Genomic DNA, 26,233 nt, shown 5'->3' on the forward strand with positions numbered 1-26,233 from the left:
GAATGATGGCAGAAGGGGACGCAGAAACAAAAATGCTTGGCGCTTGCCCTCAGCCTAAAAATTTCTAGTTACACATCTGTTTAGGGATCCACACTTGACATTGAGAAATGAGATGTTTAATTGTTTCATTAAGCATAGACTATCTCTATTTATGTTACTATTTTAACTCTACCACCTTTTCCTTCATGCCTTCTTATTCCTCTCAGCAGTCTGCTCTCTGCAGTAATATCATGTGCTTTATGTTCTTTTAGTTTCATTATGGGCATTTATCATATTTCTTGCCAAGTTTTTAAAAATATTCTTTTGTTTTTGTAAAGAACATAAAAAGTTATTGTGCATATTGATCATGTTCAGGAATTCATTGTAAGAAATCATTCATGGTCTTTGATAAAATAATGGCAGTCTAGGACCCAAGATCTTAATAAATATCCAGCTCACTCCTGCCATAGCTGCCGATGAAAGCCATCATCAAATCAATACGCAATTGATTCTCATCAAAAAGCAAATTGTTATGTGGTATGCTTTACTGAATGATCAAATAAACCATTTTGTAATGTCACATAGCCACACAATTAAGAGTTGCAGAGCACTAAATAAATCCAATGCCTTCTTTCTATGTTCATTGTATTTGTTATATAGACTGAAATATATTATAGCATGGAATTAAAACAAATTGTGTGTTAGATAAAATAATGAAATGTAGAAATATTTAATCATTAGACAGTAATTGTAAAGATATGTCAGGGAACATAAATAAGATAACCCTTTCATAAGGAAACATATATAAATATATAGTTTGTATAACCATCTATGAGCTACAGAGAGAAGGAGATCTAGCAAACAAAGCTCTTTCACACAGCCAAGGTTCAGGGAATCCGTATTCACCACTCCTGACTTACAGATTATGTGCAAACAGTGAAGGTAGTAAATTAAGTTGATGTGTGAAATGGCAGCATTTTCAACAGGGAAAGGTCATGTCCAGTAGAGATAAATAGAAATTTGGAAAATAAAAAACAAAAACATATCCTGTATTTTGTATTTTTCCGTCATAAAATTGCACTGTATTTATTAATACAACATAAGTGTACATATATGCATAATTTTTCTGATTAAGACACTATTTATTATCAATGAGGAGGATTTAATTGCCATAAATTTTAAGAAAATATGAAGTCAGAGTAGTTACTATGTTTTTTTCATTTGTTTGTTTGTTTGAGACGGAGTCTCCCTCTGTCCCAGGCTGGAGTTCAGTGGTGCGATCTCGGCTCACTGCAACCTCCGCCTCCCAGGTTCAAGCGAGTCTTCTGCCGCAGTCTCCCAAGTAGCTGGGATTACAGGCATGCGCCACCACACCTGGCTAATTTTTTTTTTTTTTTTTTTTTTTTTGAGACAGAGTCTCTGTTTCCCAGCCTGGAGTGCAGTGGCTCAATCTTGGCTCACTGCAACCTGCACCTCCCAGATTCAAGCGATTCTACTGCCTCAGCCTCCTGAGTAGCTGGGACTACAGGACATGCCACCACGCCCAGCTAATTTTTATTTTTATTTTTTAATAGAGACAGGGTTTCATCATGTTAGCCAGGACGGTCTCAATCTCCTGATCTTATGATCTACCCACCCAGGCCTCCCAAAGCGCTGGGATTACTGTTGTGAACCACTGCACCCTGGCCTATTTTTTTTTTCTTTTTTTTTTTTTTTTTTTTTAGTAGAGACGGGGTTTCACCATGTTGGTCAGGCTGGTCTCGAACTCCTGCCCTCAAATGGTCCGCGCCCCCTGGCCAAAGTGTTAAGATTGGAGGAGTGAGCCACCATGCCTGGCTGTGACTATGTTTTTAAAGAGGAAAAAGTCTTGTGATATTTCTACAAGCTCGCCTTGTAGATGGGAAATCTGCAATTAGCAATATTATTGTATAGTGGAGGAGAAACAAAGTAATTGGAAACATCTGGCTAACTGTAAATTCTAGGTAACAATTTCAATATTAACTTAATTGGTTTTTAAAGTGAAGAAAGTAAGAAAAGAACTAGATAAGAATCCCAGATTCATTGTTTATCATGTAAGTGCACAAAAAGGTAACTTTGGGGGTCAATTAAAGAAAATACATGTAACATGCCTACCGTGCTGCCTGGAATACTGTAGGTGCTAAAAAAAAAAAAAAAAAAGAAAAGAAAAAAAGCAAAAAGCTTGCTTGCTCTTGTTATTATGATATTCCTTTCTTTGCATGGTCAATATTCTAAAAACCAGCTCTGATTTTAACATTGTAGATGCCATCTAAAATATGTAGGAGATTAGAGATTAGATTGGATCAAGAGAACCCAATATTTTTCTGGGATTTTGTTAAAATCTATTATATGTGTGATTTTTAAAACATGTTTTATTAGGCAATAGTATAAACTTAGAAAGAAACAGTGATTAATGAAACACCCACCTTTAGTAAGTCTTAACATTTTGCATTATTACCTTAGAGCTACATTTTTGGAAAAACATGTATCCTAGTTCTCAGTCTCATCCCTGCCTACCACACCAGAAGGGAATCATCACAATGAAGTTTGCACGTAGCCCTTCATCCATGTTTGCACCTTTACTGAGCATAGGTGTACTCACAAGTCATATCATATTCACAAGTAATAACCAATGCTATGCATGCTTTTAAAGTGTAAAAAAATCTCACTTTCTACAGATTATTCTGCAAACCGCTTCTTATTGTTGCTGCGGTAGGACTTTTTTTTTTTTTCCTTTTCGATACATGTTCCTCCCACTTGTTATTTTATTCTCAGTATTAGCTCCAGGTGAAATGTACAGACTTTAGGGTTGACACCTGTAGTCCCAGCTCTCGGGAGGCTGAGGCAGGAGGATCACTTGAGCTCAGGAGATCGAGGCCACGGTGAGCTGTCTTCACACCATTGCACTCCAGCCTAAGCAACAGAGACCTTGTCTCAAAAAAAAGAAAAAAAAACTAAACTAAATTAAAAAACAACTTTAGGGCTGAGGTATCGATACAATGAGAAACTATTGATGACCAGCACATACTTAGTGCAAAATTATATTCATATTCCTTCAACAAGCATGGCAGGGAGCAAGCTCAGGAGGAGAAGAAAGCATTAGGGACTGAAGGACAGGTGTCACACGACCTGCTGCTGCTGGCCCTAGGGTGCTGGTGCCTCGAGGGGCCAGATGAGCACAAAACAGATGGTGTTTTCCTGTGGTCTGTTGTGTTGTGGTCCACAGAAAACCTAATTCTGTGATCTCCACAAAAGATGCAGGGAGATTGATGATGCTGTGTGCTCAGTGCCAATATGCAGGTCATTTTGTAGTTTACAACTTCACTAGAGGACTAGAAGTTACAGCACCCAAGGGTGTGAGCATACATTCTGGCCAGTGACTCTATAAGCTTTTCAACACACAGACACACACACACCACACATGCACACACAATCATATTGCTTTTTAGGTGCAAACATGCCTCCTCCATTGGAAACTTTTCTGAGGAACAAGTTCCATGTAAATGTGGTCATGGCATTTCTTAAGAACATGTTTACAGGTTGACCAAAGCGAGTAGAAAACTTACATCAAAATCATTTCCAAGTTATCAAGGTTACAAGTCATGCTACAATTAGCATCACTGAGAATGCCTCTAACTTACAATTGGGAAAAAAAGTTGCCAAAGATTCCCCTAGAAATGGAAGTACTAAGTTTCTGCTCATGGACATTTTCAACCACAGTGGTTATTGCCAAATTACTCCCCTACAAGGTTAAATCAGCGTATATACTTCTAGAAGGGAGTGAAGTTTTCTATCTCTCCTGGTAAGCGCCTGGTTTAATTATTCATTTTAATTTTTGCCAATATGATCAATGTAAAATGGATCTTATTGTGGTTTTATTATATTTCCTGGTTGCCAAGCAGTATTTTCACATATTCTCAGACTTGTTAATCCAAACACATCCTTTTCTTATTTCCTAACTGGTTTTCATGATTTTCTTGATGATGTTAGGAATTTTCTACGTATTCTGAATAATATTCCTTGCCAGTTTCATGCATGGCAAACATTTTGCTTGTTGTGTTTTCTTGGTCTGTTTAGCTAGAAGTTTATCAATGTGATTGATTTTTTTAAAGTAGCTTTTGATTTTATTGATTTTTTTCTATTGTTTTCCTGTTTTGTTGATTTCTGTTGTTTTTATTTCCTTGTCTTTTGCTTGCTTTGGGTTTAATTGTCTCTATTTCTGCTCTCTTAAATAGGTAGCATAGATCACTGACTTGAAGTGTTTCTTTTCTCCTAATAAAAGCATTTAATAGAGTTATAAATTTCCATCTCAACAGTGGAATAGCTGCATCCCACAAATCTTAATTTGTTTTGTTTCCATTTTCATTCAGTTCAAAATATTTTCTAATTTCCCATGGGGCTTTCTGTTTGGCTAACACTGATACTTTCCAAGTATTTGGGGTTTTCCGGGTACCTTTCTGCTACTGAATTCTCCTTTACTTCCGCTATGATCTGAGGGCATACCCTGTATGATTTCAGTTCTCTTAAATGTACTAAAATGTTTTTATGGCCCAGGATATGACCTGTCTGGGTGAAATTTCCCTGTGCACTGGAACAAAAATGTGTATTCTACTTCCATTGTGTGGAGTCGTCTGGAAGTGTGGATTAGATCTGTTTGGTTACTTGTGTCCACTTCCACATCTCTGCTGGCTTTCCGTGTTCATTTTTCATCTATTCCTGAGAGAAGAGCACAGAAGTCTCCAGCTGTACCGTGGCTTTGTCCGCACCTTTCAGTTTCATCAGTTTTTGCCTCATGCATTTGGAAGCTATATTTTAGATACAAAGACTTAAAATTATTGCATCTTTTTTGGCGAAGATCTATTCATCATTATACAATTTCATTTTTTATTTGTATTTCTTTAAGTCTACTTTGTCTGAAATTAATAAAGCCACTCCATTATTTTGTTCATTGTCTGCAAGGTATATTTTTTCATCCTTTACTTTTTAAAAATAGCTTTATCAAGATATGTCACATACCACAAAACTCATGCATTTAAGTTATGAACATTCAGTGTTTCTTTGTAACTTCTTAATGTTGTGCAACTATCTCTACAATCTAACTTTAGAACTTTTTGCCTCCTCCCCACAAAAAATTCACCCCTTCACTTTAATGTATTCATCTTTCTATATTTGACATGAGATTTCTGTAGGCAACATAACAGATGAGTCTTATTTATTTTTATCCAATCTGACAACCTTTCATGAGACCATTTCTATTAATGTGATTATTGATATGGTTAGATTTAGGTATGTGTTAGATAGGTTCTCTAGCGGGGCAGAACTAACATGATAGATGAATATATAAAGGGGAGTTTGTTAAGGAGAATTGACTCACACTGTCACAAGGTGAAGTCCCACGATAGGCCATCTGCAAACTGAGGAGCAAAGAAGCCAGATTTGAGTCCCAAAACCTCAAAAGTCGGGAAGCTGACAGTGCAGTCTTTAGTCTGTTACCAAAGGCCCAAGAGCCCGTGGCAAACCACTGATACAAGTCCAAGAGTCCAAAAGCTGAAGAACTTGGAGTCCAATGTTCAAAAGAAGGAAGCAGGGCCAGGCACAGTGGCTCATGCCTGTAATCCCAGCACTTTGGGAGGCCGACGTGGGTGGATCACCTGAGGTTGGGAGTTCAAGTCCACCTGGCCAACATGGTGAAAACCCATCTCTATTAAAAATACAAAAATTAGCTTGGTGTGGTGGTGCATGCCTGTAATCTCAGCTATTCAGGAGCCTGAGGCAGGAGAATTGCCTGAACCCGGGAGGCGAAGGTTGCAGTGAGCAGAGATAGCGCCATTGTACTTCAGGCTGGGCCACAAGAGCAAAACTCTGTCAAAAAAAAAAAAGGAAGCATCCAGCATGGGAGAAAGATAAAGGAAGGAAGACTCAGCAAGTCAGGTCCTTCCATGTTCTTCCTTCTGCTTTATTCTCGCAGTGCTGGCAGCTGATTAGATGGTACCCACCCAGATCAAGGGAAGATCTGCCTCTCCCGAGTCCACTGACTCAAATGTTAATCTCTTTTGGCAACACCCTCACAAACACACCCAGGATCAATACTTTACATCCTTCAATCCAATCAAGTTGACACTCAATATTTACCATCACAAGGTATATTAGTTTTATTATGTGTTTTTCTGATTGTCCCTGCTGTTTTCATTCTTCTGTTTCTTTACCATGACTTCTTTCAGATTATTTGGATATTTTTTAAATTCCATTTTACATTACCTATTGGTAAATTAAAATTGTAATATATGCACATCTAATTTCAGTCTACCCTGGTCAACTGTCTTGGTCCCATCACCCTCTATCACCCATCTTTACTTAGCAATTGACCCATGTGCTACATCTATGTACATTGAAACCCCCCAGGCCGTGTTGTAAGTTTTCCTTTCAACAGTCATACAGGGAGAAAATAGTGGGGGAAAAAACATCATCTTTTATGTTAACTCAATATTTACAATTTCTGTTGCTCTCCTTCATTTCTGAAATTCTGAGTTTCTTTCTGGTATCATTTTACATCAGCTTAAAGATCTCCCTTTAGCATTTCATTTAGAGTACGCCCAAGAAATCTTAGTTTTCTTTAGCTGAGCATGCCATTATTCTGCCTTCGTTCTCTACGTTTTGATTCCCTACTACGATTTGTTTGTGTTTTGTTGTTGCTGTTTTTTTAACTTTCCCAATTCCTCGATAGATGTTTTGTATTTTATACAAAGTTTTAGTTGTAATCAGTGAGAGAATTAGTCTGTAGTGGGCTTACTGGTTTATGTGTTTATCCCACATAAAGTTTTAATGTTATTATAGTCAAATTGATTAATCCTTACCTTTAGGGTTTGTACTTTTGTCATTCTGTTTAAGAAAATCTTTCTTATACAATTTTTTAAGGAAAAAAATTATTTTACTGCTGCCTGCCATAAAGATATTATTCTATTATATTTTTATAAAGTTTAGGTTTGTTTTTTACATTTAGGGATTTAAGCTACCTGGACTTTGTTTTTGAGAATGGTGTGAGTTAGCAATGTAATTTTACATTTTTTTCTGTACAGATAACAATTGTTCTGCACTTTTTACAACATTAGGCCATGCTTCTGGCTTCTTCCTAATACTGAGTATGTCAACTCAGTGACATATAATCAGTCAGTGTAATATAATCATTTGTGTGTGTGTGTGTGTGCACGCCTTCATAGACTTGTGAGCTTATAGAGAGTGCATTAAATGCATCTTAATCACTTTTGAATTCCAAACACAAAGCACTCAATAATTTGCTGGCTCAATGTAATTGTTAACCAGTAGCAGCTCCAGAAGAATTAAGAGAAGCTGACTGATATATTATTCCCTAACTTTATTAGATATTTTAAATTTAATCCCATGTTAAAAATGTATCAATAAACTTGGTAATTAGGATCACAGGCAGTTGTTTCACTGGTTGGAGGGAATTAAAGTGAAGTCACATTTTATACAGTGATTGGCTTCTAAAATTATTTAATTTGAAAGTGACATATGATGAAAATGACTCTGGAACATCCTTACATTACCTATCAAGAATAATATGCAAGGTTTGTAACTCCATTCAGTTATATGCATCCATGTATAAGCAATGCATAAAGCAACTTAAAGCATATAATAATATACATTTAGCATTTTGAATTCCAAGTGAGTGGATTGCATAAAATTGAATTTTCAGGCTGGGTGTGGTGGCTTATGTCTGTAATCCTAGCACTTTGGAAGGCCGAGGCGGGCGGATCACCTGTGGTCAAGAGTTTGAGACAAGCCTGGCCAAAATGGAGAAACCCTGTCTCCACTAAAAATACAAAAATTAGCCAGTCGTGGTGGCAGACGCTTGTAATTCCAGCTACTCAGGAGGCTGAGGCAGGAGAATCACTTGAACCCCAGAGGTGGCGTTTTCAGTGAGCCAAGATCGCGCCACTGCACTCCAGCCTAGGGGACAAGAGCGAAACTCCGTCTCAAAAAAAAAAAAAAAAAAAAAAAAGAATTTTCAAAGGCTCATTCATTGATCAAAAGATATTTATTGAGGTTGTGCTTGTACTAGGCACAGGTCTAGGCACGTGGAATACTTTGTCTACAAAGCAAACTTGCTTGCCCTCATAGAAGTTAAATTCTAGCATGGAAAAATAAGCAATATTTAAGTAAAATGTGTAATATATAAAAGGAAAAATCACATGGTAAAAAGAAAATGTTGAACAGGGTAAGCAGGGTTGGAAGGGTCAGACTGGAGAGTGGTGAGGAAGAAGGTTGGGCTGAGTTGCAACTGTAAATCAGGGATCAACAAAAGCCTCCCTGAGCAAAGACATGGAAGCCAGGGAGAGACCCGTTCTGACGTCAGGGCAGAGTGTTCCAAGCAAAGGGAGCAGCCAAGGCCCTGAGGTAGGAGCATGCCTGCATTGCAAAAAGGCCGGTGTGGCTGCAGTGAGATTACTCTACTTGTCACTAGATGTTCAAGTAGGGTCGAAATTACTTTAAGTGTTAATTCTAGGAAAGAGATACTTTCCAGTTGTGAACTACAGCAAGAGGCTAAATATAAAATACCAATTATGACTATATTATATTACAACTTTCTTTAATCTGTTCAGAGTATAAGTAAAGGTTAAATGTTTGCCTTTTTTTGTAAGAGGAAAATATTAGACATATGGCTCTGTTTCTGCTCAAGATATCAGAGAATTGGAAGAGAGACTCCAGGGAACCTGGGCCCCATATTTTCTGATAATTTTGAAAGCGAAATTCAGGCTAAAAGAATAGAAGAATTTCCATTATGCTGAAATAGAGTCAGCTAACACTGATGAAGGTATGTGTTTTATGACCTCAGTAGACCTAGTAGACCTGATTTTTCTCTGATTTTTATGATTGCATTATTATTTGAAACTGTCATTTTTTAATTCTGACTCTGTTTCTAAAACAGATGAGCTGTGATATTGGAAAGAAGTGTCATTCAGTCAATGATATAAAAAGTCTAGATTTTGAAGCCCAAATGGATTTAAATTAATTTTATACACTTACAGGTGATTTTTACTGTTTCTGGAAAGGAATATTAATTTAAAATATTTGCTTTTATATTTTGCCTACTTTAGCAGAGTCTTGCCTCTTTTCCTTCCTAATCCTTCCTGACATCTGTTTTTCTTTTCTCTAGCATTTGTACCCACGTTATTTGCTCTGACAGCATCTTAAGGGCAATGTAATTGAGCCCAGAGTCATAGTGGCAGATGCTGTGCCTGCCAAATTCATGCCTTCTTTTTCTTAATCATAAAGCTAAACTACATGTCCCAGTATCCCTTGTGGTTAGGGGTAGTCATCTGACTGAAAATAGCCAATGGAATGAGAACCATAGTGAGGGGCACCACTTACAAGCATAGCCCATGCAAACCAACCTTGACTATCTTCTATGACCTTTCTCAACCCAAAACTGGATACAGAATCCTCCAAGACTCAGAATCCTCCAAGACTCAGGTTCACTTATGGTGACAAAAAAGGTCATCCACTCATCAGATTCTGGCCTCAATATGAGCAAGAAATATCCTCCTTTTGTGCCAAACCACTGATATTTATGATTTATCTGTTATAGCATCTTGGGTAACATAACTGGGACCTCTTCATCATTTATTTGCTTAATATTTTATTGTTGCTGTTAGGCATTAATATTTGTAGTACCTAAGTTTAACTTCCATTATTCAGTAATCTTTATTCTTTAAGATTTAAGATAGCCAAAATCATGCCTCTTAATGTCTTCCAGTGATAGAATTATAGGAATATTATTAATAAGAAATTATAATACAAAATAATGATCAGTTGGTCCTCCATCAAGCTACCCTTTATACATACTCTCTTTCTCTCTCCCTCTCTCTCACACACACACACAGTGTTCTCTATGTGTATATAGTTTGTAACTCCTAAAACTTCTTCAAAAATAAATGAACTTAATTTTGCTGAAGGAAGAAGTTAATTCCCTGTAATAAATTGGGCACCCTGAGAAATAGAAATATTTTAATAGGTTCAGAACTCTTTGAGTGCGTTTAGTAATGATACAGAAGTGCCTTTCTTACCTCCAGTTCTCAAGTGGGTGACTCTAACAGGTCACTGCATTTTGGAGTTGTTCATTGATCCCATTGATTTGATAATCTGTACCCCTTTCCAATTATAGCTAGTGTTTTAAAATCTAGTTGAATTGGGTTCTATTATAGTCCAGCTTCATAAAATTATTTTCTTCATTCGTATTTAATTTTATTTAAGACTGTTACACACGATTAAATAACATGATTATTTCTGGAAAAAATATTTTGAGAAATTACTAAATGATAGTTAAACTGTGTCCTGCGAAACAATGTAAATTAAGATACAGGCTAATGTAGCAGGTTGGGGGAAGTATTCTTCTACTTGACTTCTCTCTCCTTTAAGGCTATGGGTGCCATGCTACCATGATTTTGACCCTTGTTTTCCTCACCCTTATTCCTAGGCGTTACCTCCTTTCCTAGTTATTCACAACTCTGTTGTTACTCCAAAGTCTACTGTCAAGTCCTGTACCCACATCTCACAGGGCTTTTCTCTCTCTTGGTTTTATAATAATTATATACATGTAAGCAAAATATGAATACCATTTGTTATACCACTCAACTCAATTGGCCTTTCTTCTTGTTGTGTCTTAGTCATCCTTTCAATCCAGATCAAATCACACATCCCAGTGGCCAGACTGCCTTTAAATGCATTGTTTCTCCTCTGTATTCCAACAGCAGTAATCACATGCAGAAGTTGTTAATCAATTAATGCTATCCTGCCTTATGAAATTTTTGTACTTATGTCTTGTCTAAACATCTTTATTCATATAATTTTTATGCATTTATGTCTTGTTGCTCAATTTGAACGAAAGCCCCTTGATGGAGGTGGTCAGATAGTGTGGGTCTGGCTTAGTCCTATAGAACCCACTACAGTTCCTTGCATCTTCATAAAGCTTTGAAGTACATTTATTAATTCACTGACGGGTAAAACTTTTTTGGAAGGCAATGTAATTAATATATATAAAAGTTGACTAAACTCAATTGCACCTGAAATGGCATTTTGACTCTACCACTTTCTAGCCAAGGGACTTTAGGCTTGAAAGGTGACTTTCTGCATCTGTGAAATGAGGCTAATGATATTGAACCTGCATATTTCACACGGTTGTGAGTGTCTACTAGAGTACTAACGTTTGAAAGTGCTTTAAGGGTATAAAATAATATCCTGAAGATGATACTAGAAACCTTGAAGAGGCATCTATCCGGCAGGGAATTTTAATTCGGATGTACAAACCAGGACGATTGTAGGGAAGAAAAATAGAATTCCAGGGTGTTCCACATATATCTGGTTGGGTTGAAATATAGAGACTGTGTCAGAATGGATGATGACGAGGCTAGAATAATTCAGTGTGGCCAGAAAATACAGAACTTTCTCAAAGCATATGGGCTTGATTCTTTCTTTAGGCTAGGGGAAAGCAGTGGCATTAAAGATTTTTGAGCAAGCAAATTATATAGACAGATTTTTTTTTCTCCCTAAAGAAAGTGGCAAGAGAACAGAGTTCATACAAAATCCTTATCCTAAATGTCACAAATTAATTATATTGCATGATTTGTAGTAAAATTTTAAGTTTCTATTTTTTAACTTTCAGTTGGTATGAGGAAACATACATTCTCTCATTGGAGTCCATTTTTACTCATAACTATGTGTGGAGAGGTTAAAATCAGTTGCTAAATGCAAAAATAATTATATTTAAATTATACTAAGTGTGTTCTAATACAATGTTATTTATTATAAAAGTGAAGAATAGTTGTTGATTCTTTTTAGGAAATTAAAGCATCCAGATAAGGTAAAAATTGCAAATCCTCTCTCTTGCTTCCCTCCCTCACTATTGTCCAGATATAGCTCCTCTTGTTTCCAATAAAAGTGAGTTTTAAAGGATATTTTCCCCTTTGTTTAAACTTTAAGCAACAAAGGAAACAAAATTCCAAGAATGAATTTAATTGTATTGCTATATAAATGAACATTTCTGAATTAGGAAGGACCAATTCTTTTAAAAAACCACAAGTGCTGTTTTGACTTTCAGATATTTTTCTTGGTATTTTAGAAGTGTAGATATATGTAAGCTTTTAATCAAAGCCTTCTTAAAAATCACACTTTATGCTATATCTTTAGGATTTATTTAAGTAGACTTTGGTTTTACAGACTGTTTTTTTAAAATTTCTTTTTTGAACATTTTTTATTCTTCTACATCTTGTTAGCACCAAGTAGAAATGGGATTTGCATTTGAAACACTAATATTCACTATTCAGTCAGCTAAGACATTTCCTTCTTTTAATTTCCATAAATGTCAGTAAATGCCTCTTTTCACCTTTGGGTGAATAGTCAATAGAAAAATCAATTCTGTGACAAATGAACAGCAACATGATTTTACATATGAATTATTTAACAAAGACTATTTTTATCCTTGAAGGGAAAGACTTAAGTTAAAAATCAGCAGCAAATTATTAATTTACATTTATTAATACGATCCACAGGAATGCATATCCATAGAAAGTAAAGAAATTTTATAGCGTATGTTTAATTAGTTCATGCCCTAGACCTCATAATTGCCCAATAGGAAATTATTGAAAATTATTAAATATATAAATAAGCTATAAACCTCATTAAGCCTTTAGATCACGTTGTATTTTTGTCCAGGTTGTGAGAGATTTAGTGTTTTGTAACGCCTGATAATAAGTGAACTAATTACAAGTGTCTCACTTTAGAGAAAACACTGACATAACCTCCGTTTTTACATCACTTTATCAAACTCTGTCTTCTTATCTAATTGATAGCTCCTGGGTGTTGGAAGACACAAGATACTTTACAGTACAAGTACAGAAATGGAAAGTAGATTCATGTCTTGAATGTCTAAATTTCAAATCACCAAGGTTTTCTCAATAACAGAATAAAATCATTTTTTAAAGCCCCGTACTGGGTTGTCAAGTTAGTAATCACCAGTATCTTAAGTAGCATTGTAATTTTCTAAGAATTACCATTGCTATGAAGGAATCTTCTCGTTGAAAATGTAATGAATGGAAGGGAATTTGTTTGAGGGTGAGTATCCCAACCCAGAGGGAAATGCATCTGGACCAAGAACTTTTATGTATGTGTTTGCACATTCTAGGAGCTTGAAATGCTTTCCTGGTGTTTGGAGGCAGAGACATTTATTGAATGTAAATGACTTAGCTTTTACCTTACATAATCCTTTCTTAAGAGCAGAAAGGAGAACATAGGGGTGTTAGAGGTTTAACCGAGGCCACATTTTAGGTGGTCTAAACTGACAGGAGCTTGTTTATGAGTAATGCTGGCCTCACCCTAAGTGCTCCAGTAATAGTGCCTTGGCCACCAATGTTTGTGGAATGGATCCCTTTGTCAATTGCTTTGGACGTCAGATTTTCCTAGCTCCCTATAAACTGTGACTTTCCTGTCTCATTACAGAACTGCAAGTGGCCCCCAAACTTTGAAGCTTTCAGCTCTCTTTTGAATGTCAACTTTAAAAATAAAAATTACAGAATAACTAGCAAGCGTCTTATTAGCTTATTCACCAAACAATTTTGTTTTCAGAGACATTAAACTGTCAGAGAGCCTGTGCACTTTTCTAAATGCCTGGGTTTTGTACCTGTTATAGAACAGTATGATTTTTTCCATGCCATCCCAAAACAATAATTTTGGACATTTTAAGTTTATTTAATCGCTTAACCCTAAGGCACTGCGTTCTTCAGCTACCAGGAGTCTGTGGTGACTGTCCCCCTCTCCTTCAGCGGCTCCACCCACTAGCCATTCAGATCTATTTAGGCATGTTGAATTCACAGCAAGAAACGGGCATGGGACCACCCACACCCTATGTGATTTCAGAGCAGCCGAGCATTTTTAATAAGTTCCCAGAGCTTTCTAGTGTTTGAAAAACCCTTCGCTGAATCTGTGAATGTGAAATACAACTCACGTGTAAGAATGCGTTCAGGGGAAGCCTGGCATTGCTTGAAGGCACTCTCTTATGTTCTATTTCCTGGACTTGATGGAGCTGAGTTGCCCATTTACCCCCAAGATTTTTTTTTAAATGGACCCACACATTTAATACTGTGTGATAATGTTTATCCCTTCTCTCAAACATGGGCCATGCATTCATACACTTACTCCATTTAAACTCTCTAAGCAAGTACACTGGATACTTTGTGCTGGGTAGAGATTAATTTACTCACTTTAGGCTCCAAGGACACCACAGTCTTGTGAAGCAGTAACTAATTCTACCCACATGCAATAGATCAACATTACTCCAACTCTTGTAATGTACATGATACTTTTGAAATGAAAGAAAAAAAATCCCCTTGACCCTTAAAGTTTCTTAAATTATTTTACAATGTTAATTAAATGTATAGACATACAGGGTTACAAACAATCGCCTTATTCTTTGAGCTTTCATTTCAGCTATAAAACCAAAGCAAATTGACCACTTGAGTAGAATAAAAGTCTACAAAAGCAAAATAAAAGTAAAATTCACAACATTGATGTTAGGCATGAGATTTTGTTTAGCTGAAATGACACGACTGTTGGAAGCATGTGTGCCAACTATTCTATTCATCAAGTTGCGTCCAGCTTTGTGTATTTTTCCCACCTTATGCCACTGGCTAACCAAGCCCCTACCACTATTTCTATTTGAACTGACAGCCAGCTTTTGAACTTACCCTACTTTGAAATATCACATAGCTTTTCTTGCAAGAAAAAGAAAATGTATTGCATATTAAATCCATCTGCTCTTTTCTCATTAACCTACAACACTATAAATAATATTACTTCTGTCATCCTACTTGTAAATAAAATACAAAGACAGAAAAAATCTCATTGAGTACTAGCTTGAAATGTAGATATTCAAGATGATACAAACCACAATTACTTTAAAAAGGTATCTTGAGTATATAAATGCAAATACATTTTAAATTGTTGAAGGAATTTGAGGACTCCTGAAAATACAAACCCTCACTTCAGAAGCATTGCATTTAACAACTGTTTAAATAAATCACTAAAATCTCTTTATACTCTTTTTTATCGTATCCCTAAAATTCAAAAAAGCTGTGTTTTCTAATTTTCTTCCTGTAGAACTTTCTTTAGTTTTGAGTCATATATAAATCATAGTTATGTTTTAAATCTAATGTGTTGCTCAGTAGTTTCTGGGTCGCTTTTTAGTAATAAAAGAATGAATTATGTTATATTTATAAAAGGCCATAAATCATGAGAAGTGTGCTTATTTAGCATTATTTAACTGAGTCATCAGGATAGTCATAATTCAGCAGTGTTTAGGGATTTCGTTCGAGTCAAGGAGCTGACCATGGCACAATCGTTACAGCTCATATTTAAACGGCACTCGCTGCTTTTATGAGGCTTTCTTTTAAGACACCTGCATATGTGACTCATACAATCCACACCAAGTTGTTACAAGGCAGGTAATTTCTTGTGGTCCCACTTTACAGGTGAGGAAGCCAGTGAACGCTTGCTCAGCATCGCACAAGTAGATGGCAAAGTTGGGTTCCATCCCAGGCGTTCCGGCTCCAGAGGCCGGGTTTTTCAGCCACACTGACTGTGCTCAAAACCATCCTCCAATTCCACATGGGTTTGTCATTTCATGTTAGAAAATGAAGTTTAATGTCATTGCTGTCACTTGTCAACTGGAAACCCTTCTCCTTGCCTGTTCTTCTTCCCTTTTCTAACTGGTTAGGTGCCCATCTCATTTCTCAATGTTCTGATCAAAGGTTCATGAACTTGTGAAGCCCTCTCAGACTTTCCTCCATAAAGCTCCCTTTCCCAAGTAAATGGTTTAATAAAAAAAAATTTTTTTAAATACACCGCCATTTTGCCCCGCTCCATCTCTGTGCCATGTATAACACTTTAAGACACGTGTTTTGTTTGTCTAAAAGCCCTTGAAAAGCAGCGCGTTTGTCCCATTCATGAGGCAGGGAGCTCCTAGAGCAGAGGCGTACAAGGCAAGCGCGAAGGTTTGCGGATGTGGAGCCCTTTGTACTTTCCCAGTCATAACACTTGCCTTCTGGTTCTAAAAGATAATGACTCTGTGGACAAAGACTATTATTAAAAGTTCCAGAAAAGAAAATAAATAAGTGACTCGTTATCTGAAGTGGTGATATGGGGTGAAGATAATAAATCTTTTAAAGCAATGGAAAATGAGCTTTAAGTTAAAAGATACCACTATGGCATCCTTTATATTGTACAAACAAATCAGGATAAATTATACTCGGTGTGAAGCCAGCTGACTCCAACCTCACACTGCCAGCAGCATCCTTAATCCCTAGAGGCACTTTTTCTCTTTCCAAAAAGAAATGGTATCAAAACTAAAGCTTTTGTTACAAAGTCACTATTGCTTTTTTAATGATGATATGTAATTTACTGTGAATATCAAATAATGGTAAAGGAAGCCATGAGTGTTTTTGTTGTTACCAATAGGACATCAGGTTTAAAGAATAGATAAACATTGATTTACATGATTTTACAGCATCGAACATTTTAAATACTTTGTATTGTTTACATAGTACCGGACTGCCATTTAGATAGTGTTCATGATTGTATTTGTTTGTTATTCTAAAATTTTAAAGCTTTGTCTCTACGTGAAAAGTAATTCTTGTGTTTCAGAATCGAATAAGTAAATAGAAATAAAGCAGATTAAATATTGTTAAGGAGTACTGGCCTCCTCTTCTGATCTTCTGTTTCTTGGCTCACAGGTGATAATTTTAAAATGCCCTCTCAGCTAAGTTGAAGGTAGTGACCTATCATACAGTCTTACATAGAATTATAACCTTCATGGTAACATAACCTGTGAAAATTATTTGGTTTTATCTTAAGTCAAGATAAATAATATAAGATGTTAGCATCTTATTTCTGCCATTCTGGCAATTCTTATATACCTAGTAGATTTTACTCAATAGCTATTAATATCTGTAATAGAAAAGAAGAAAATTTCCATGAAATCCCTCAATAAAGGGGTTTATTCTGAATGTTAATTGGTTATTGCAAACATCAGTCAAATTTTTGCTTATCAAAGAACTATGCAAAGTTCTTGTTTGCTGATTCAAATATGGTGTCCTGTACTCACTACATTATTCAAGACTCAATACCCTCATTAAGAAAGGGCTTTCAAAAGGTTTATGTACATAAGTTTCACCTTTTATAAGGTACTTGGGAATTCAGATATTTTTAGTAAACACCGAGAAGCTTTGAAAGGGTAAGAGAGCATTTTTTTCCAAAAAGAGAAGCAATGATTCATGGGATTTGGGACATTTTTTGTCAAAATCCTTCCCGACAAGCCTAATTCAGATGAGCAGCCGCTGAAAGTCACTGTCAGCAGATTGGCAGTGCTGCTATGCTTCTATGGAGTGACTCAAAGTTTTAAGTCTGTTCCTATTATGAAGGTTAAGCAGAGGGTCACATCTAGTGTATTTTTGGTCACTATGAAAAACTGCTGAAAAGAGTTTAGGATTTAGAGGAAATCTGGAGTGGATGTATTTTGTGCTTGGTGTAAGCACAGAGTTGTATGGTCTATCAAACACTAGCATCGAGATAAATACAGCATATGCCATAAGGAGATGGAAGAGTAACACCAACTGCTGGGTAGAGATTTGGATTCTGTTTGTTTGTCTAGTTTTTATGCTTTACTTTGTCTTGTTAGGAATTAGTCTCTATTTTTATATCCTTTTCTCTACAGTTCATGCATATTTTTAGATTAATTGGATATTTATTATTTCACTGTTATATTAACTTTGATTAAATATTACATTATTCTTTTAATAGTTTCACAAAAGGAGAAAACATGCATCCTTGACTCATTGCTTCCTAACAGATTTGATCACTTTGACCACTTTTCTAATACTGCTAGAACCGTAAGACCTCGAAACTCTACTTAATCCCAATAACAAGGTTTTGCAGTTATTGATGGCAGGCACTTGTGTTATTCATGTAATTTAAAGTCTATAAGACATTCCAAGCATATAATTGATATTTACCCATGGGTTTACTAATTCCAGTGTTGTTAATTCCTTCTTACATTTCCATTTATTTTTTCCCCATCTGGAATCATCTTCTTTTACCAAAAAAAAAAAAAAAAAAAAAATCTTACCTATTTCTTTCTATTAATATGAGGGTTTGATGACAAATTCCCTCATTATCTTTTGTCCGAAAACATCTTTATTTCACTTTTTAAAAAAAAAAGTCTTTTATTTCCATCAGTTTTTGGTGAGCAGGTGGTATGTGGTTACACGAGTAAGTTCTTTAGTAGTGATTTGTGAGATTTTGATGCACCCAGCACCCAAGCAGTATACACTGAATCTGATTTGTAGCCTTTTATCAGTCATGCCCTTCAACCCTTTCCTTCCAGTCCCAAAGTCCATTCTGTCATTCTTGTGCCTTTGCAGCCTCATAGCTTAGCTCCCACTTATAAGTAAGAACATACAATGTTTGGTTTCCCATTCCTGAGTTAGTTCACTTAGAACAATAGTCTCCAATCCCATCCAAGTTGCTGCAAATGCCATTAATTCATTACTTTGTATGGCAGAATAGTATTCCATCATACACACACACACACACACACACCATATATATCTATATATCATATATATGATCATACATATGATCATATACGGAGTGTGTGTGTGTATATATATCATATATACCATCATATACCACAGTTTCCTTATCCACTCATTGATTGATGGGCATTTAGGCTGGCTCCACATTTTTGCAATTGTGAATTGTGCTGCTATCAACATGCATGTGCATGTATTTTTTTCATATAATGACTTATTTTCCTCTGGGTAGATACTCAGCAGTGGGATTGCTGGGTCAAATGGTAATTCTACTTTTAGCTCCTTATGGAATTTCCATGCTGTTTTCCATAGTGGTTTTACTGATTTACATACCCACCAGCAGTGTAGAAGAGTACCCTTTTCACCGCATCTACACCAACATTTACTATTTTTTGATTTTTTGATACTGGCCATTCTTGCGGGAGTAAAGTGGTACCACATTGTGGTTTTGATTTGCATTTCCCTCACCATTAGTGATGTGGAGCATTTTTTTCACACGTTTGTTGGGCATTTGTATATCATCGTTTCCCTCACCATAGGTGATGTGGAACATTTTTTCATATGTTTGTGGGGCATTTGTGTATCTTCGTTTCCCTCACCATTAGTGATGTCGAACATTTTTTCATATGTTTGTTGGGTAAATCTTCGTTTCTCTCACCATTAGTGATGTGGAGCATTTTTTCATATGTTTGTGGGGCATTTGTGTATCTTCGTTTCTCTCACCATTAGTGATGTGGAGCATTTTTTTCATATGTTTGTTGGGCATTTGTAAATCTTCGTTTCCCTCACCATAGGGGATGTGGAGCATTTTTTTCAGATGTTTGTTGGGCATTTGTGTATCTTCGTTTCCCTCACCGTTAGTGATGTGGAGCATTTTTCATATGTTTGTTGGGCATTTGTAAATCTTCTTTTGAGAATTATCTACTCATGTCCTTAGCCCACTTTGAAAGTAATTAATAGATGATGTGAACAAATGGAAACACATCCCATGCTCTTTGATGGGTAGAATCAATATTGTGAAAATGACCATACTGCCAAAAGCAATCGACAAATTCAATGTGATTCCTATCAGAATACCACTGTCATTCTTCACAGAACTAGAAAAAGCAATCCTAAAATTCATATGGAACCAAAAACCCACATAGCCAAAGGAAGACTAAGCAACAAGAAAAAATCTGGAGGCATCACGTTATCTGATTTCAAACTATACTATAAAGCCATCCATAGTCAAACAACATGGTAGTAGTATAAAATAGACAGACCAATGGAACAGAATAGAGAACCCAGAAATACACCCAAATACTTAGCCCACTTATCTTCAACAATGCAAACAAAAACATAAAGTGGGGAAAGGACACCCTATTCAACAAACGGTGCTGGGATAACTGGCAGACCACATGTAGGAGAATGAAACTGGATCCTCATCTCTTACCTTATTCAGAAATCAACTCCAGATAGATCAAGGACTTAAATCTAAGTCCTGAAATTATAAAAATTCTAAAAGATAACATCGGAAAAACTCTTCTAGACATTGGCTTAGGCAAAGACTTTATGACCAAGAACCCAAAAACACATACAATAAAAACAAAGACAATTAGGTGGGATTTAATTAAACTAAAGAACTTTTGTATGGCAAAAGGAACAGTTAGCAGGATAAACAGACAACCCACAGTGTGGGAGAAAATCTTCACAATCTATACATGTGACAAAGAACAAATATTCAGAATCTACAAGGAGCTCAAACAAATTAACAGGAAAAAAAAATCTTATCACCTTCATTTTTGAGGGGTATTTTTCATTCAGTGTAGAATTTTATGTTGACTTTTTTTTTTTTCTCTCAGTAATTTAACCAGGAACGTGTTGGCTTCTGGCTTCCAGTGTTTCCATGCAGACATCAGCTTTCACTCTTACTGTAGTTCTCGCTGGGCTGTGTTGGAGAATCAGTCTACCCCTGGTTCTCTCCTAATCCTCAGGCTTAATCCTCCTGTGCCTTTGATTGAGAGGTCTTTGTTCCTCAGCACTGAAAGATGATAGCAGCTAGCCCTGTGTTTCAGAGCTCCCAGCCTGGCTCTGCAACCTTGTGCCCCACACAATTTCAAAATCCAGAAAAAGTTTTAAGATGAGACTGGCCACATGCTGGACGCCATCATCACCCCTGCCAGGTTCTACTTCTGAAGCACCTCTGTCATTGTAGGAGATTTCATTCTGCTTTTTATAAACTTTGGCCTAGGACACCCATCGCCCATGCAGGTGAACAGCTAAACGAGTGTCCCTTGTGGACGATGGCTATGCATTTGAGGATCTACAAGTTTCCAATTTGTTTCTTTAGTTCCATGCAACTCCAAAATACTATGTGGTTTCTCTTTCTTCCAGTAAAAACTCTCTGGATCTGGGGAAATGCTCAGAATTGGCAAGTGTCCCTGGGGGGCGGGGGGAAGCAGCTGGTAATTATCAGTTCACCTCAAAAAGCTTCACTCCATCTGGAATTCTCTCCTTTTGTCAGAATTTCCTGATGTTTTAGAAAAATGACTCTTTTTTGAAATTTTTACAACGGGAACGATAACGTGCTACAGCTATCTAGAAGTGGACGTTCGTCAGTTTTTTTCTAAATAAATGAATATGAAGTTGTGTCATTTAGGAAAGATGGTGTCTCAAGAAAGCTTGGGGAAAATAATCCGTTGACATGGTAGCGATATTCTTCCATCAGCTAAATGTTGTTTCCTAATCTGGTGACATTGTTTTCAGAGATCACTACTGTATGCTAAGTGTGTGCCAAGGAACATAAATATGAATGTTCCATGTCCGCACTAATGAGACTGAAGGGAATGTAACCAGCACAGCACACACTGGTGGAGGATGACGGAGGAGCTGGCACACACTCCTGGACAAACAGAGAGAGATGACTGTGGTCCCATTCAGAAAAAGAAGGGAGGAGGAACGTGGTACAGAGGACTCTAATCCTTAGCCTGTATCAGATCCTAGACGACAATAGTTGTGTTAAGCAAAGTAGACTCACAGCTAAAAGCATATCTTCTTTTGAGAATTGTCTACTCCTGTCCTTAGCCCACTTTGAAAGAAATTATAGATGATGCCAACAAATGGAAACACATGGACTCTTGGGCCAGGCTGCCAGGATCTGTCATTTTCCATGTGGCTTTGGGCAGATTACCTGTCTGCCCTGTTCATGTTTCCTCATCTGCAAAATAGGAGTACCCACTTTACAGGGCTCTTAAGAACTGACGAGTTAATGCCTGGAAGGTGCTTAGGAAAGCACCTAGCACATGTGTAGCCAAAGTGTTCACTAAATAACCTGATTTCATGCTCGCTCCCACCACCCTGTCTTGGCTCCCTCCGCTGAGAGGAGAAGCAATCTGCCCAACAGAATTTCTCATTTCCAGGTCATTCTGATGCAGCCCTAAAGACTGAAAAAAAAAAAAAAAATCCTTCTAAGAGGCCCACTCTGCTCTGCAACTCACTCTCTGTTATGTCTAGAAATTGCTTTAGGGACTGAGTAACCATAGTCCTCTTTTCTACCCTGAAGCTCTTCTTTCCTCTGGTTGTCTGTCAGTTCAACTGGGGAGGCTCCTTTTACTAATAACCAGCTCCAGGACTCTAGTTACAGACTCGGAATATGGGTTTGACCTTCATGCTGTAAACATCGTCTCCTTGATCCCAGCCTTTAAAATCCTCTTTCTTGGGGAAACAGTAGGCTCAGGTGTTGGTGTTAGAATTGAGTCTGGAACACTCACTCCCTTTGCTGCTTTCAAGTGACTGTTTTCTACATAAGTGCATAACCACTTGTGTTCTGTTTTATTTTCTCTCATTTTAATGGAGAGGGTTGTGATGAGATAGAAGAAGTGCTGGAATAAAGTAGTCGGTGCTTTGGAGGTAGGATGAGTCATCTCATTTCCTCTGAATTCTCCCCAGTATTCCCATTTGGATTTCCAGAATCTCATTAAAAAAAAAAAAAAAAAAACCAGTATACTTCCTTAGAATTGCCAGAAACATTGATATCTGCAATGTCCAGCTGCTACAGACTCCTGGCAGCTGGCAGAAGAAGGGTGACCACAGCTACATAGCCAGCTTGTCTTGTGCCCTAGCTGAAGTTGGGGTAAGCTTGGTCTGCAGGGTGTCTCTCTTCAGGGGCCATAGTGATGCAAGATGATGTAGCCAATACAGTTACATGTTTTGATGCTTCCCTGCAAAGGCCCATAATGTTCCCATTTTTGAGAGCTCAGAGTCCGAGAGAGTACACAGTTGCTAATTTAGCTCATTGCTTTGTCTCACTGCCACCAAATAGAGCAGGCAGGTAGATACCCCAAAGAGGCTTCAAATATTCTCAAGCACAGCTAGCCTGCGTTGAATGAGCTCATTGGATATTTTAGTGACTGCCTTTTGTAACACCTAATGCTTGAAAACATTTTCTACATGAGTGTGGTGTGATTCTGTATTGTCTATGTATGGGCCCCCATGAGTAGGGGTGCATCTTTGGGTCCATGCCTATGGTTGGAAGTGAGGTCATGTAACCCTAATAGTCATGTTTGACTATTAACTATGTGGACAGATGGAGGAGCAGCTCCGAGGATGGAGGGAAGCTTGAGGAAGCTCTGTTAATAGGAGAACATCTATTATGGATAGAAATTAAATGAAGAGAAAGTACAAGTTGCCATAAGAATGAACACAATAATCGAGGGCATAGGTCAAGCAGACATCTGATTCTTTCTTGCAGCCTCTGGAGGTGCAGCTCACATTAACACTCTACCTAGTTCCCAGTGTTTTGTTGCAGTCATCGCCTTAACTCAGCAATTCATAGCCTCCCTAGCTCAGTGCTGTTTCCAGAGGCAGCAGTGCATGGAGACTGAGGAAAGAGGCTGCCTTTTTCAGCGCCAGCCCTGCCCCTTTGTATCCAGGTGTTGCTATGACGCTTCATACTCATTCACAATATTTGGTGCTACCTGTTTTTTTTCCCCCTCTTCCTCCCACAGGTAATCCATCAGCTGAGGCTCTCAGAGAATGAAAGTGTGGCCCTGCAGGAACTCTTGGACTGGAGGAGAAAGCTCTGTGAGGAAGGACAAGACTGGCAGCAGATCCTGCACCACGCTGAGCCCAGGGTGCCTCCCCCACCACCTTGTAAGAAGCCCAGTCTTCTGAAGAAGCCGGAAGGGGCCTCCTGCAACAGGCTGCCGTCTGAGCTCTGGGACACCACCATTTGATGCAGCTTGAACTGCAGACTCACAAAATAGAACTACCTACTGATTCCATGCTACAACAACAGAAGGCTGCCTTCTGACACACGCTGGGTCTTCCCTCCACGCATTTAGACAAAAAAAGCACAGGACACAGACACTAAATATATGAGATCCCGTGTGTGTGTGTGTGTGTGTGTGTGTGTGCGCGCGTGCGCGCGCGCGTGTGTGTGTATTCTTTCTTATCCATCTCGTGGTGATACACTCTGATTTTCAGGCTCCTCATTTATGGCTCTGTGCTACCCCTAGGTAGCGAGAGAGAGGCTGGGAAAAGGGTGGACGTGGCCAGAGAGGGAGAGTAGCAGAGGAAAGGAGCAATCCATGCACACCCTGTACAGTTGTTTTTCTACGGTTCAACAGTCTGTTTATTGTACTTCCAATGGTTTTATTATAATACAGCATATGGGACATATATTTTATTTCTTTGTAGATATTTGTGTTTTATTGGTATTGTAAACCTGATAATTATTTACATGTTTATTACTGTAATTTTATAACTTTATGCAATTGGTGGTGCTTCCTTTCTTCAAAATACAGATTTTAAAAAATAATTTCTAGATTTTTTTTTTCCTCCACAGTCCTTTTTTTTAACCTAACGCACCTGAAATCTTGAAATTACATTGTTGTTTTAGCTTCGCCTGTGTCACCCCTTGCAAAACTATGAATTGAGTCCCATGTTTTGGGTGTTACTCATGGATGAGGAGGCTGTTCTTTCCTATGCCCTGTATTTCTGGATAAGTGGATTGTGCACCCTTTAGTTCAATTTCACCTCCCGACTTCAGCATAGATCACAGGAAATCACATAGCACTTGGTTAAACACGTATGGCTTCAAATCCATAGCTGGTGGTGTAAAATGGTCATATTCATTCAAAGGTCTACACAGTACAAATGAGCACGCTGCCATGTACTGTTTTGAGCAGTAGGGACTGCATCTCACAACGTTCGTCCCCCAGGACTTCCACTGCATGATTCCCTCGCTGTATATCCTCAACCCTCCCATAATGCAAGGCCTTGTTCATTGATGTGCTTTCGTTGGCTGTGGGAAGTTCTGAGCAGTGGCTCCAGACCACCTTGTCTTGCTACTTGGAACTTTTTATTCATACCAGCCTTTGAAAAGTTACTGTGCCAATAAAGAGGTACAACTGTGTTCTTCTATTGCTTTTGTTGTTGTTATTATTGTCTCCCATTAAGTCTTGTGTTTTCTGGTCAGAGAAGTAGGGACAATGAAGTCATCTCACCCAGACTCCCTTAATGTGGGGGCCATAGCATTGTGCAAACTTTAGACACCAATGATGTGTTTTACAATACAGGCTTTATGATGATTCCGGTATGGTGAGACCATCAGGTCCAGAAGGGAGTCCCGTTGAAAAGACGGCTTGTTATCCTCAGAAATCCCAGAGAAGGGGGCACATAGTACCATCAGAGGGCCACACTGAGGTCAGCCAGGAAGCAGAGGGCATGGGGGAGCCCTTTATTTTAGTCTGCACAACACTGGGAAAAGACAAAGCAGGCATATAACTGGCTGCTTTGAGAAATGTCAGTGGGTTCTGGGTGCGGGAACCACCCCTGCCTGTCTGGGACCTGGCCTTGAGGTGATTAGGGTGGGCAGAGCGTGGCCTGGAATGACAGCCCTATGAGAACCCACAGGGGAGGCTTACTAGCGATGTGGGCTCTAGATTGATTGCCTTGTCTTTGAAAATCATGTTCTGGGGTGAGTTGTCACTATCTTTTGGACATGGCTAACCCTGGGAAGGGCAATTCCTCCAAGGTCAGCAGGGCCCCAGATGCCAAAGCATCGGAACACAGCAAATAAAAGCACATGGTCAATATGTAGTTACTGCAACGTTACTGCAGCCACCCAACGAAGACAAGGAAGTGTTCTGCCTGACCTCCAGCCTGATGACAGCCGAGCCCCACTCCCTGGCTATTTCTCTCTCACCTTTGTCCCTTCTGACTTCCAACCCCAGCCAAGAAGCAACGGAAGAAGTCGACTTTCCCTTGATACATGACTTCTTGGGCCATGCTATGGAAATAGTAGGCACTTAATGATCTTGGTTGAATGAAAACTTTGAATTGCATTCTCCTCCCCACAGTATATTCAGGCCAGGGTGAAAAATAAACTGCTCAAGCATTGCACATTGCAAGAACTTGCTTTAAATGTTCACTGAGCATTGTGGTGACTGTGTGAGTTGCTCAGCCCATATGATTCCTAAACTGGCTATTTTGGTTAGGGCTGCTGTAAGAAATTGCCATCGGCAGGGCAGCTTCAACAACAAGCATGTATTCCCACAGTTCTGAAGCCTAGGAAGTCCAAAATTAAAGTTTCTGCAGAT

The 26,233-nt window shown here is 38.0% G+C and overlaps 1 protein-coding gene across 1 annotated transcript in view; it reads left to right on the forward strand.

Annotated features, from left to right (window-relative positions):
* The window catches only part of MYO16 (myosin XVI), a 617,076-nt gene extending 592,023 nt beyond the window's left edge, over positions 1 to 25,053 (forward strand). The window contains exon 35 of the mRNA XM_015121440.3: positions 23,639 to 25,053. Coding sequence (XP_014976926.3) covers positions 23,639 to 23,866 — 228 coding nt within the window. The 3' untranslated portion in view covers positions 23,867 to 25,053. The remainder of the gene's footprint in view (positions 1 to 23,638) is intronic.
* The last annotated feature ends 1,180 nt before the right edge of the window (positions 25,054 to 26,233 follow it).

This window comes from Macaca mulatta, chromosome 17 (genome assembly GCF_049350105.2).
Source record: "Macaca mulatta isolate MMU2019108-1 chromosome 17, T2T-MMU8v2.0, whole genome shotgun sequence".
NCBI lineage: Eukaryota > Metazoa > Chordata > Mammalia > Primates > Cercopithecidae > Macaca > Macaca mulatta.